The sequence below is a fragment of the Rhinopithecus bieti genome, unplaced genomic scaffold (assembly GCF_001698545.2).
Source record: "Rhinopithecus bieti isolate Rb0 unplaced genomic scaffold, ASM169854v2 scaffold_20206, whole genome shotgun sequence".
In the NCBI taxonomy this organism is placed as follows: Eukaryota; Metazoa; Chordata; class Mammalia; order Primates; family Cercopithecidae; genus Rhinopithecus; species Rhinopithecus bieti.
In genome coordinates, this window is record NW_016810187.1 from 485,111 (window position 1) to 498,852 (window position 13,742).

Below are 13,742 nucleotides of genomic sequence, written 5' to 3' on the forward strand. Positions count from 1 at the left end.
TCAAAGTCATTCTCCGTCCATCTTTGTTCCGTTGCTGGCGATGAGCCGCGTTCCTTTGGAGGGGGAGATGTGCTCTGATTTTTTGAATTTCCAGCTTTTCTGCCCTGCTTTTTCCCCATCTTTGTGGTTTTATCTGCCTTTGGTCTTTGATGATGGTGACGTACTGATGGGGTTTTGGTGTGGGTGTCCTTTCTGTTTGTTAGTTTTCCTTCTAACAGTGAGGACCCTCAGCTGCAAGTCTGTTGGAGTTTGCTTGAGGTCCACTCCAGACCCTGTTTGCCTGGGTATCAGCAGCAGAGGCTGCAGAAAATAGAATATTGCTGAACAGCGAGTGTTGCTGTCTGATTCTTGCTTTGGAAGCTTCGTCTCAGAGGTGTACCCAGCCGTGTGAGGTGTGAGTCTGCACCTAGTGGGGGATGTCTCCCAGTTAGGCTACTCAGGGGTTAGGGACCCACTTGAGCAGGCAGTCTGTCCGTTCTCAGATCTCAACCTCCATGCTGGGAGAACCACTGCTCTCTTCATAGCTGTCAGACAGGGACATTTACATCTGCAGAAGTTTCTGCTGCTTTTTTTTTGCCTATGTCCTGTCACCAGAGGTGGAGTCTACAGAGGCAGACAGGCCTCCTTGAGCTGTGGTGGGCACCCAATTCAAGCTTCTGAGAGGCTTTGTTTACCTACTTAAGCCTCCGAAATGGTGGGCGCCCCTCCCCCAGCCTCACTGCCACCTTGCAGTTAGATCTCAGACTGCTGTGCTAGCTATGAGGAAGTCTCCATGGGCGTGGGACCCTCCGGGCCAAGTGTGGGATGTAATCTCCTGGTGTGCTGTTTGCTAAGACCCTTGGTAAAGCACAGTATTAGGGTGGGAGTTACCTGATTTTCCAGGTGTTGTGTGTCTCAGTTTCCCTTGGCTAGGAAAAGGAATTCCCTTCCCCCTTGTGCTTCCCAGGTGAGGCGATGTCTTGCCCTGCTTCAGCTCTCACTGGTCAGGCTGCACCCGCTGACCAGCATCTACTCTCTGACACGCCCCAGTGAGATGAACCCAGTACCTCACTTGAAAATGCAGAAATCACCCGTCTTCTGTGTTGCTCACGCTGGGAGCTGGAGGCTGGAGTTGTTCTATTCATCCATCTTGTGCGCTCCCCTCGACTTTGGATCTTATTTAATATTTCTGTGTGAGCTGGTTTTTATGGACATGACTCTGACAGGGTAAATTGTGGGTGCCACCTCATTACTGCCAGATGAGGGTAGAAGTCCAGCTTCCCTACTAGGCCTTCAGTGACAACTGAAATGGAATAAGGCTTCTTGTTATTGCTGGGCAGAGATAGGAGTTCTAGCCCCCAGCAAGGTTTCTATTGATACCACTCTGGCTGAGAGGGGTAGAAGTGCCTTGCTATTGCTTTCCACTCATACTGAAGTGGGAGAGGCTACTTTGCCACTGGATGGTAGTGGCAGTTTTAGCTTCCCATTCTGTGTCCTCTGATACCACAAATGGGTGTTGTCATTACCACATGGCGGGGATAAAAGTCACCATTCCCTACCCAGCCTATTTTAATACCAACCTAGGAGTCTTGTTAAAGGTTGGAAACAAGGTTGGAAGTCCAGGCTCTCTATTCGACTTTTACTGGTTTTGAGTAGGGGTGAGGTCACAGATTTTTCAGTCATATTTGGCTATAGTAGAATGATTATTGTCTTAAAGTTTTCTGTCTTCTGAGGCTGCGCCTTTTCTATTTGGCTAGAGAGAGCAGACTTTTGTTGGGGCTTTTTTCTCTGTGTCTGTTGGTATTTCTGGGTTGCTGGTTTCTTCAGCTCCAAGTCTGGGATATATGAGGCAGAAAAAAACCTCAGGGAATTCACTATTGTATCATTCTTGGTTCCTGAGTTCCCCACCTTGTCTGCCTTTTTCTATCTTTCAGAATGTTCTTGCTTGCTTGCTCTTTTAAAAAACATATTATGTCCAGGGTTTTAGTTGTACTTAATGGCAGGAATAGGGACATGAAGTCCCACAATCAGTGTTTTAAAAACATTTTTACATAGTTCAAAGCACTATAGTTATATTCTTTTCAGTGAATAGAGCTGTGTATGAGTAGAGATAAACTAATGCAAAATGGGCTTACATTTTCTATATATTTTCATCTTAATGCTATTTACATAGTGTTGCAAATAATGCTTTTAACGTCAGTTGCTACCATGAACAAGCTTATGTTATGAGATGCTTCATTGATATCAGAGTAGTGAAAATCAAACATTTGAAAGTTTTACTATACGATTTAATTATACTATTAATAAAATATGTTATATTTATTTACATATGATAAGATAAAATTTAAAATATGTAAATTAAAAATAGAAAGTTCATCATGACTTGGAAGAAATTATATAAAGGAGCATAGTTAATTCCAATCAATATGCCAGTCTAATTAATTTAACAAATGTGGAGTATTCATTTGTGTTTTTCTGAGCTCTTAAGTTAATGAGTTGCCATATTTCTTATAAAGGTAGGGAAACTGATTAAAGTATTTTTTATTTCACATGTTTTAAGTGACACTAACATTATTTTAGAACATTTGAAAAACATTTGTGATTGATGAAATTTAACTAAGTTTTTTTTTTTTTTTTTATAGTTTTTTTTCCTATATGAAACTTTTTTTTTTTTTTTTTTTCCCAAGAGACAGGGTCTTGTTCTGTTCCCCAGGCTGGAGTATAGTGCTCTATCGTAGCTCACTGCAGCCTCCAACTTCTAAACTCAAAGGATCCTCCTCGTTTCTGAGCCTCCCAAGTAGCTGGGACCACAGATGCACACCTATGTGCCTGACCTGAAAGCTTTTAAAAGTGTCCATTTTATTGTTAGCCAATTGATAGATTTTTTGTTTATACTAGAAAATCAAGAGGGGAATCACAATGGATTATCTTAATGGTAATAGTTGTACAATTCTTTATTACATTATAAACTTAAATAATTTTCTTCTAGGTACAGTGAAGGTGAAATTCGATTTAATTTAATGGCCATTGTGTCTGACAGAAAAATGATATATGAACAGAAGATAGCAGAGTTACAAAGACAACTTGCAGAGGTTCGTGGCCGTGTTTCTAAGTACAAAGTTCTAGCTTGGTTATTCTCTCAGGAATAGTATTTACTTTAAATATATATATAGAATGAAGTGGTCTGAATGGCGGTTAAGCGAATACACACTCTGGAATCAGGCTGCCTAGATTCATTCGGTTCCTCACTTTGCACTTAGTGGATATAGGAATTTGAGTATATTTCCTTGTGCCTCAGTTTCTTCATATAGCATAAAGATAATAAGTAGTATTTACTTTATAAGACTGTCATGAGGAGTAAATGAGGTATTATATGTGAATCACTTAATGACTAACAAATGGTAAATGCTAAATAAGTGTTAGGAATGAACTATTTTAACTATTTTCTGTGATTTCATTATATAATTAAGCAAGTTAATTCTCAAAGAGTTAACTGAGTACATTTAGAGTCACATGTAGTCTTTACTAGTCTATGGTTATCTTTCCTTAGTAAATGTCATTGGAGAAGAGATTTAGTAGACAAAAGTTTATTTACCATCCTTTAATCACATTTTCTTAAGAGTATATTTAAGAAAATTTATTTTATAGTGTATTAGGAGAATATGGCAATATAGTATATTACAATGTAAGTTGTTTTTAGATGAAAATTCATATTATTAAAACAAATATGGAAGGTATGATTTTGGAGCTTTTATCCTTTAATGCTGCTGTTAGGCTGGCATGCTGCTATCAATATGAAGAGTAGAAATTCAAAAATAGTCATACTGTGTTTATTATTTTAAAGTATTCTGAATGTAAGCCTCAATTATTAGGGTGTGCTATTTCTTTTCCTTCCCCCAAGGAGGAACCCATGGATACAGATCAAGGTAATAGTATGTTAAGTGCTATTCAGTCAGAAGTTGCCAAAAATCAGATGCTTATTGAAGAAGAAGTACAGAAATTAAAAGATACAAGGTATGTTTTAAAATGTGTTCCTTTAATGTTTTAATATAGAGCAGTATATTTCAAGATGAAGGTACATTGAATATCTGATGGCTTTCCCTCCTATCATTTACCAGATTTCAAATAATATGTTGATTCTCTGATACCCTGCAAAGATAAGTAGTGAGATGTCTTTCATTTTTATTTTCGTAAAATATTACTAGGAACAGAATTTTAACCTATTTGATGTTTCAGTTCACTGTAGTTATTATTCTTTTTTTTTTTTTCGGACGGAGTCTCGCTCTGTCACCAGGGCTGGAATGCAGTGGTGCAATCTTGGCTCACTGCAACCTCCACCTCCCAGGTTCAAGCAATTCTCCTGCCTCAGCCTCCCAAGTAGCTGGGATTACAGGTGTGCACCACCATGCCTGGCTACGCTAATTTTTGTATTTTTAGTAGAGGCAGGGTTTTGCTATGTTGGCCAGGCTGATCTTGAACTCCTGACCTCAAGTGATCTGCCCGCCTCAGCCTCCCAAAGTGCTTGGATTACAGGCATGAGCCATTGCACCAAGCCTGTTGTTATTCTTATTGATTAGTTTCTGGATAGCTTCTTTGCTTTTTTTATTTTTTTTTGAGATGAAGTCTCACTTTGTCGCCCAAGCTGGAGTGCAGTGAGGCAATCTTGGCTCACTGCAACCTCTGCCTCCCAGTTCAAGCAATTCTCCTGCCTCAGCCTCCTGAATAGGTAGGATTACCGGCCCACGCCAGCACACTCAGCTAATTTTTGTATTTTTAGTAGAGATAGAGTTTCACCATGTTGTCCAGGCTGGTCTTGATCTCCTGGACTCAAATGAATCTCCCGCCTTGGCTTCCCAAAGTGCTGGGATTACAGATGTGAGCCACTATTCCCAGCCAGCTTCTTTGCTTTCTAGTATAAGATGTTTCAGACTTTTTTTTTCTAGAGACAGAGTCTTGCTGTATTGCCCAGGCTGGAGTACAGGGCATGATGTGGGCTCAATGCAGCCTCCTCCTCCTGGGTTCAAGCAATTCCCCTCTCAGCCTCCCAAGAAGCTGGGATTATGGGCACCTGCCTGCATGCCTGGCTAATTTTTGTATTTTTAGTAGAGATGGGTTTCATCATGTTGTCCAGGCTGATCTCGAACTCCTGACCTCAAGTGATCCACCTGCCTTGGCTTCCCAAAGTGCTGGGATTATAGGCATGAGCCGCTGCACTCAGCCCATTATCATTCTGATTGATGCTCAAATTATCCTATTTGTGGCCAATGGGAGCCACTTCAGGCTGTCTCCTAAGTCCTTTTGACATAACCCCCTTAGTTTCTGATAGCTTCCTTGCTTTTTTTTTTTTTTTTTTTTTGAGATGGAGTCTCACTTTGTTGCCCAAGCTGGAGTGTAGTAAGCCGAATTTGGCTGACTGCAACCTCTGCCTCCTGGGTTCAAGCTATTCTGCTGCCTCAACCTCCCGAGTTGCTGGGATTACAGGCCTGGCTAATTTTTGTATTTTTAGTAGAGACGGGATTTCACTATGTTAGCCAGGCTGCTCTCAAACTTCTGACCTCAAATGATCCTCCTGCCTTGGCTTCCCAAAGTGGTGGAATTACAGGTGTGAGCCACTATGCCCAGCCAGCTTCCTTGCTTTCTGTGATAAAATGTTTCAGACCCCCCCCCCCTTCCCCCCGCCTCTTCGTTTTTTTTTTTTTTTTTTTTTTTTTTTTTTTTTTTTTTTTTTTTTTGAGACAGAGTCTTGCTCTGTTGCTCAGGCTGGAGTGCAGGGCACTATCTTGGCTCACTGCAACCTCTGCCTCCTGGGTTAAAGCAGTTCTCCTGCCTCAGCCTTCCAAATAGCTGGGATTACAGGTGCCTGCCTCCACGCCCAGCTAATTTTTGTATTTTTAGTAGAGACAGGGTTTCACCATGTTGTCCAGGCTGGTTTCGAACTCCTGACCTCAAGCGATCTGCCTACCATGGCCTCCCAGAGTGTTCGGATTACAGGTGTGAGCTACCATGCCTGGCTTAGACTTTTCTTGTACATTTCTTGCTTAAACTTGGAATCAGCCATTTTATAAATAAGCCGTTTGTTCCTTTGGTGCAAAATAGTGTTTAGAAACCACTATCTGGGCACTCGGGCTCAGTGCTGCTGATTGATCATTGTTTCTAGGCCTTTGTAGCACTGCAAATACACTTTTGCTTGTTTCATATTTTATTTTTGAAGAGGAAATACATCATGTATTCATATTAATACTCAAATTTAGGATTAAAGGGCTTTGTGCATAAGGAAGTTAATAATTTGCATTTCTTCTATTAAGTTGAAAATCTTGGGTTCATAACAAAATTAATGTCATTACTTATTTGTTTTATGCCATATACATGTAGTATGTATATAATGTATTTGTGTATATATGTATATGCATCTATATAAAAAGGTTCAGAATAATAGCCAATAATAATAATAGCCAACAAGTGAACAGTTTTTTTCTTAAGTTTTTCTTCTTCCTTAGGGTATATCCTATTTTGAATATATAATCAGATCACTGTATTTTAAATTCACTTAAAACTTTTTCCTGTTCATTTTGCTTTCAGATTTTTTAGAGTTAAAAATTCTGATTTAATTTTATTTAATCATGACAAGCATTTATGTAATTCAGAATCAAATATAAAGGCAGTTATTTTTAATAATGTGTTATCTTTCACTTGCAATCCGTCTGGTAACCTTTTTTTCAGAAAAGTGGAAAGAGTGGAGGAAAGTTTGAATTTTGTGTTAACTTTGGATGTGGAATGTATATGTCATTTGTCATGTGTTATGGTAGTAAAAGGATTGTTTTTCATTTGAACCTCAGTGTAAGGCAAGAACTGTCCTTTTTGTTGCTCCCCACAGTGTCAGTAAAGTGTTTTGCATCATACTTAACAGACAACAGATACTTTGCATCATACTTATCAGACAGCAGATGATTGTTAAATGAAATGAATGGGTTAAACTAGTAGAATTTCTTCAGGTGAAAGTGGTAAGGGCAGGCAGGCAGGCTCTAGGGTATTCCAGGCAGGAAAGAGGGAGGGCCAACTTCATGGAGATAGGAAAGGAAGAAATAATAGCTTTACCAATTATTTTCCATTTCACATGATATTAAAAAAGTAAATTACCCATCTTTATATATACTTATGTAGTTATTATGTAATTAACTTTTAATATCCGCCCAAAATACAACACAGAGTTTCCATAACTTCCATAAAGTTTCCTGCTTTATTATTTGGGAATGCTTTGTTTAAAAAAAGATCAAATGATTCTCATACTGCTATAAAACAAACGTGTTAAGCTTTAATTTAGTTAATTAACTGAAGGAACTCTAGTTAAAGAAGAAGTCAGAGAAGCTCAAATTTATATGAAGTTGAAATAAATTTATAAGAGATGGAAACTTTCTATGGAAGAAGGGCAATCAATTATACTTCTACCAGGCAGAATATATAACAGCTCAGTGGCAGTGAGAGCCTAGAATCACATAACTTGAGAGGATGTTATCTAGACAGTCCATAGTTTTCCACTGAAGTATAAATTTTTTCCTGCAGTGTACCTTCTTTCAATAAAAAATAATCTGAAGGAAAGATTGTGCTTGATCACAAAATAAAGCTGATCTCATTAGACTTTGCCTGATTATTTGCAAAGGTGAAGTAGCAAATGTTAATTTAGCATGTAGACCTTTGGTTGTTTTTATAAATGACATTTTCATAAGTAATCTTAGATTAGACTTTTAAAGGCCTCTATTATTTGCTAAGTCAGGGGCAGGAAGCCCTGCCCAAGAAACTCCCTCCACGTGTTTTATTGTGTTAATCTTTATTCTCAGTGGGAATGGAGTCTCATTATTTCTAAAATTATTTTCTTATGAGAGTGGATATTTTATACCATTTCTATTTTGAGTTGGATGCAAAGAATAAAATACCAAAATTAGTATAAATGTAGTTAGTGTGAATTGATGTTGTTTTATTTTCAGATTGAGAATATCAGAAGGAAGCATAATTATCTGCCTTTCATTATGGAATTGTTAAAGACTTTAGCAGAACACCAGCAGTTAATACCACTAGTAGAAAAGGTAAGTATTTTATTTGTAGATACTTAAATGAGGTTTAGATTCTCCAAAAACGTGAAATATATATATTTTTTTTTCTTTTGCATGAGTAGAGGTAAAATTTTGGAAGCTTGTACATTTTATTCTTTTGCTTTTCCTTCTTGTTTTATATTCTATAAGAATTAGTTCAACTGAGACTGTAAAACAAAAATAAAGAATTACCCCACTGCTTTAGCCTTCCAGATTCTTAGTGTCAAGACCTCAGGTTGTACTGTATTAAAATAAAATTTAAAACACTATTCTTTCTTTAAGCAAAAATAGAATTTAATGCTAATACTTGAAATAATAGATATTTTCCTATTTAGCAAAAATTTGAGTTGATATAACAGAATTTAAAAGGAGAACGGACATTGTTGGATTAAAAAAAAAAATAGCCTGTACTACAAAATAGGTTTTCTTATTTCTAATCTAGCATCCATTCCACTGAGGGAAAACTAGCATAAGTTAGTGAAAATTCTGATTTTATTATTTTTTTCATAAGTAACAATAAAATATTTGTTGAATAAGTAAAATGCAGTTAAATTGCTTTTAAGTTCATACTGTAAATCAGTGTTTCTGAAAGTGAACATCAGTGGATATTCTTTAAAATACGTGTTACCTGGCCCCTCCCCAGATACTCTGATATAGGGGAAGGATTCTTTAATAAGTTCCCCAAGTGATTCTAATGCAACTGGTCTGTGTACCACAGTTTGAGAAACACTGAGAAGACACTACTAGGCAAATAAAATTTTGGACCATTAACTTAAAGACGAGCATACATGGTAGGTATATTTTCCTTATTAATTTTAAAGTTTACAAAGCAAAGATAATTTCTACCAAGCTGTTTCATGTTATACATTCTAAATAATATGAGATGTGAGCTAATAAGTTTTTTGTGTATATACCTTATTGATTGAAACATGTGACCCAAGTTTTAGCATTACATGTAAAAATTATTGCAGAAGACTGCTAAATCTCTTTTCCACTATAGGTTTTTTTCTGTTCATGCATCTCAGGTTGTATTCCAAGTTTTAGATTAATACAGGGTCCTGTGGTTCTCAAAATTGCTTGATTAACAAGAATACCTAGATAGGATGTTACTAACCCTATCAAATATTTTCTGTTAAAATATTTAAATAACTATACAATGTGCTAAATATGTGATGCATCAGATTTTAAGTTAGATAAATGTTACTAGGGACCAGGACCCTTAGACAAATTTTAAATGTATAAATTTTGCATTAAAATTGATCTGTGAACAGAATTTTTTGTGTATGCAAATTAGTAAGTAAAAGGACCACTGTTGTTTGATTTTTAATTACACTATATCCCCAGATTTTTTTTGAGAGCATAGTTAGAAAACAACAGCTTGTCAGCTTAACATTAGAATCTTTATTCCTTAGTTCACATTTTTTGGACACAAGGTGGCAGCATATGAATACCTGATGTTAGTGGAACACCAACTCTGTTGTGTTTGCCTTTGTTTTCTTAGGGAAAGTAGTTATTGACCTTCTAGTGGCTTATTTCTCTAAGTTGTTCTTTTATTAATATTCCAGAAGCAATATTGAGATAGATTTATTTCTTGTATGCATGCAATAACTATTATTCTCCTAGGTTCTGAAGGAGCTTAGACTCATTTAATTGGAATTGTTGAAATGTTTTAAATTATTCATCAAACATTTATCTAGCTGCAAGGATATTCCAGGCACTCTGTTAAGGTCTAGGGATGTATATATAATTGAGACGTGTTATTTTCTCTTAAGCAACTCATGATACGATTTAGGAAAGGAATAAATGAACAATTATGGTACTGTGCTAAATAGTATTATTTTGATGAATGCCAGGATAAAGTCAGGCTGAAGATCCCCAGCAAGCACAGGGTAGCTCCTAAATAACTTTATAGCCACTGAAAATTTCACATCCATAAAGTTTTCAATATGTGGTTGGAATGGAATACTTAATCTGTAGCAATCTATCACTTTCCTTTGCAAGAATATAATTTTGTTCATCTTATTTTGTCATATTAAAATACCATTTTCTGCAGATAAATGCAAATTTAAAAATAAAATATGTTAAAAGACTGTTAAATATTAGCTTTTATAATTATATAAAATCTTGACCAGTGATGTTTACTTAATAGTAATACTTCTAAGAAAATTACCTATAGAATTCAGAAATAGATAAGTTGGAATAGTGGATCTTATTATGTTTTGTTTTCAGGGAAAATAGGATAAAAGAACGAGGTGTGAGAAGGAATAGAAGGAAACAAACAGGAAAGATGTGGCTACCCCATGCAGTGCTACTATATGCCGAGATTCTACAGGATCAGATTTTTGAATAGCTGAGGCAGTTGCCTGTAGTCTATGATGACATAAAAGTATTTGAGCTAAAATCTTTTATTTGCAAAATAATAAATAAAAGTGATTCTCCCTTGGCATGGCTGTAATGAACTTGGACCTATAAATGTTTTGTTATATGAGACTTTTAACTAATGAATTCATTGAATATATACCACATTAAAAAACTGCGTAGGAGGTAATCCAAAAATATATAGTTGTAAAACTTCTTGTATTGTGTACCAAATCTCTTTCTTAAAATATAAAATAAAATTATCAGTCTAATATTTGTGAGACTTCCATATATTTGGGTATATTTATGATTAAAAAATTGTTGTCTACACATTTGTATGTAATTATGAATCATTGTCTATCTTAAGTTTTTGACTATCAATAACTTAACATGATATAAAATCATAAATTCCATTGCTATGGGGGAATCCACAGAAACTTCACAATATTGAATTTTGTCCACATTTTACTATGACTTTATGATTCAGTTGCTAGTAAGTAAGCTTCAGATCTTTTTCTATTTCTTAATAGAAATAAGGTAGAAGAATAGTTAAGGCTAATCACAACAATATCTACATTAATATCTATTAATGCAGAATTATCTGATTTAAGTCAGTACTTTTTAATATCATTGGTACACTGTATAGAAGGAAAGTATTTTAACAGTATATATTTTCCATGCTATTTGTAAATATTTTTTTTTTTAACAAAAGCAGACCAAAATACAGGCTTTGAATTTAAATCTTATGTATGTTACTTATTAGCTGGTGCTTTTAGGCACTTACTTACTTTCTTATAACCTCTTTCTCATCTGTAAACTGGGAATCATACCTACTTCACATTCTTGATGATTAAATGAGATCATGTCTGTAAAGTATATAAATTAGTGCTCAATTAATGGTGATAACTATTTTAAATTTTAATAAATGTATGAACACTCTGCCTTATATGTTTACTCATTTAATTACATTGTAAAGTTTATATCAGAAACCAGTAAATTTATTTCTTGTTAATCCTTCTCAGTATTCTACTAAGTATACTCCGAGATCAATAAGGAAAGAAGCACATACTTTTATTTTAAATTATGCCTAAAACCAAATTATATTTATTATTTGAGGAAATAAAACTTTGTATGAGATGCGATACAGATATCAAATTACAAATTATGTTTGTTAACTAAAAACATTGATGTTGGCAATTAATTTTATAATTTTTAATATGGCACGCAGATTATTTGCTCTTATTCTAAGGCACAATACTCAGTTTTATCTTACTGTTAATAATAATTATAGTACCTAATACATCACAAAAAGAGACTCTAATTGTTTTAATTGCTCTATTTTTTATTTAAGGAAGTTTTAAAAAGTTGTATAATGTAGAAGTCTAATTTATTGACTCTTCTGAAGTGGCACAGTGGAAAATACTGTGTTGTAGTACTCTAAAATCTTGCTTTAGAAATGTCTTCTGAACACCAGCAGAACTGGCATCATTTGAGAGTTTGTTAGAAATACAGAATCTCAGGCATTTTACTAAATCAGTCTGCATTTTAACAGGGTCTCTAAGTCTTTGGTATATACATTGAGAAGCAATGCTATAAAGCATATGTCTTTGATCTGTGTTGAGGACTTACTGTATACTAGCTGTGGGACTTTGGTCAAGCCTGATAACATCTATAAGCTCTGGCTTCATTTGCTAAAGAATAAGACAGAAGTACTGTGTCCAAGCTATATAATTGTCATGAAGAACATTGTTTTAAGTCATATAAATAAAGTTTGTTGACACCAGGGATACATAATCCTTTAGTGACATTCTGTTAAACTCACTTAAACTGTTAGGTTAAACTCATTTATTCACATTTGCAGAAGCTAATGTAAGATTTTCTTATATCATTTGAATTGGGAAATGGGCAAATATGTGTATATATATTGTGTTTTGGAATACTCATGAATGAGTTGACTTTAATGGAATTTTTAAATTATTACAATTATAATAATTCATTTCACCATTCAGATAGGAAGAATGCAAACCGAACGTGATCCCTTTCCTTAGAAGCAAAGAATAACTATGTAATTGGTCCAGGAAAAGTTTAAGTCCTCAAGTTATAAAACATAATGCTTTTAGAAATCTTAGAAACCCAATGTATTTCAAGCCTTTCATCTTGAGAATACCCTCTTTAGGCACATTTTATTTTAATATAGTCAAAACTGGACTTTTAAAATTTGTAACATACTATTTTTAATTTTTAGGCAAAAGAAAAACAGAACGCAAAGAAAGCTCAGGAAACCAAAATGAAGAGGAATGTTTTGGGATGTGTACACATTTCTGCTTCTGCACATATTCTTCATGGAAAATCATTATGTATAAAGAAGGCTTTGAGGCAACCATCCGCTAATTGGCTCAGTGAGGCGTTTGGCGTTAGTGCCCAGCCTGTCTTGTCTTTATGGCATGAATTCATAACTCTTCCCCCCTACTGCCATCATGTCATGTAGGCATCATTAAATGAAAGCGAATATTAAGAGTGCTTGCCCCAATTCCATTATTTTGACATTGAATCTGAGAACTCTTAGTTTTCTGGATGTGGTAAACTACCATATGAACCTAGAAAATTCACAAATGATAACTCCTTATCTGTAATTTAAAATCCTTAAATTTGCATTGTCAAGATCTTAAATGAAACTGGAATGTCTTTTAATTTCTTCTCATCCATTAAATGGGAAAAAAAATCAGTAATTCTCTTATCTTGATAGCTGAGTGTTTTGAGGATTTTAAAACTGAATTTTCTGCCTATACCAGTTTATTTGAAAAGTATGAATTAAATGTAAATCATTTAAAAGGGACAAAAAGTATGAATTTCCAGTGATTTTTCACTGCTGTCAGTAGAAAAGTAATAAACATCTCCAAAATTTTATTTTTAGTAATTTTTCTTCCAAAGTGTTTGGGGTTATTTGCTATGTAAGTAGAGAATTGTTTTCAGGAAGCGTCTTTGAGTATTATGCTTCAAAGCAAAATTTCAGGTTTAAGAAGAAATTGTAAATCTTAAGAAATGTTGGTGTTACTCTCAGTGGAATACTTTTTCAAAGCTCATAAGCTGTAATAAAATAAATTGGAGGTTTGAAACAGTTTCATGCTTATCTTGCCTTTTTTGAAAAAATAGTAAGTGGTGATGGGGGGATCTTTTAGGCCAATTTGAATAAATTTCGTACAGCCTGCAGTTTCCAAGAGCCATATACAATTTGCTCACAATTAATTTTTTAAAATTGATTTTGGGAGTTGCTTTGTAATAATCTTCTTACTTTTAATCTTCCTTTGCAAGTCAGAC

At 35.0% G+C, this 13,742-nt stretch overlaps 1 protein-coding gene across 14 annotated transcripts in view; it reads left to right on the forward strand.

Moving 5' to 3' along the window:
• Positions 1 to 13,335, forward strand: part of UCHL5 (ubiquitin C-terminal hydrolase L5) — a 36,965-nt gene extending 23,630 nt beyond the window's left edge. For 2 of the 14 annotated variants that reach the window (XM_017891588.1, XM_017891592.1), the window contains exons 9-12: positions 2,969 to 3,071; positions 3,881 to 3,993; positions 7,962 to 8,060; positions 12,670 to 12,826. In XM_017891588.1, the coding sequence (XP_017747077.1) occupies positions 2,969 to 3,071; positions 3,881 to 3,993; positions 7,962 to 8,016 (271 nt within the window). In that variant the 3' untranslated portion in view covers positions 8,017 to 8,060; positions 12,670 to 12,826. Of the gene's footprint in view, positions 1 to 2,968; positions 3,072 to 3,880; positions 3,994 to 7,961; positions 8,061 to 8,709; positions 8,858 to 10,295; positions 10,701 to 12,669 lie in introns of those variants that run through there. The other 12 variants (XM_017891589.1, XM_017891593.1, XM_017891586.1 and 9 more) reach the window with 9 other exon arrangements.
• Positions 13,336 to 13,742: the final 407 nt, after the last annotated feature.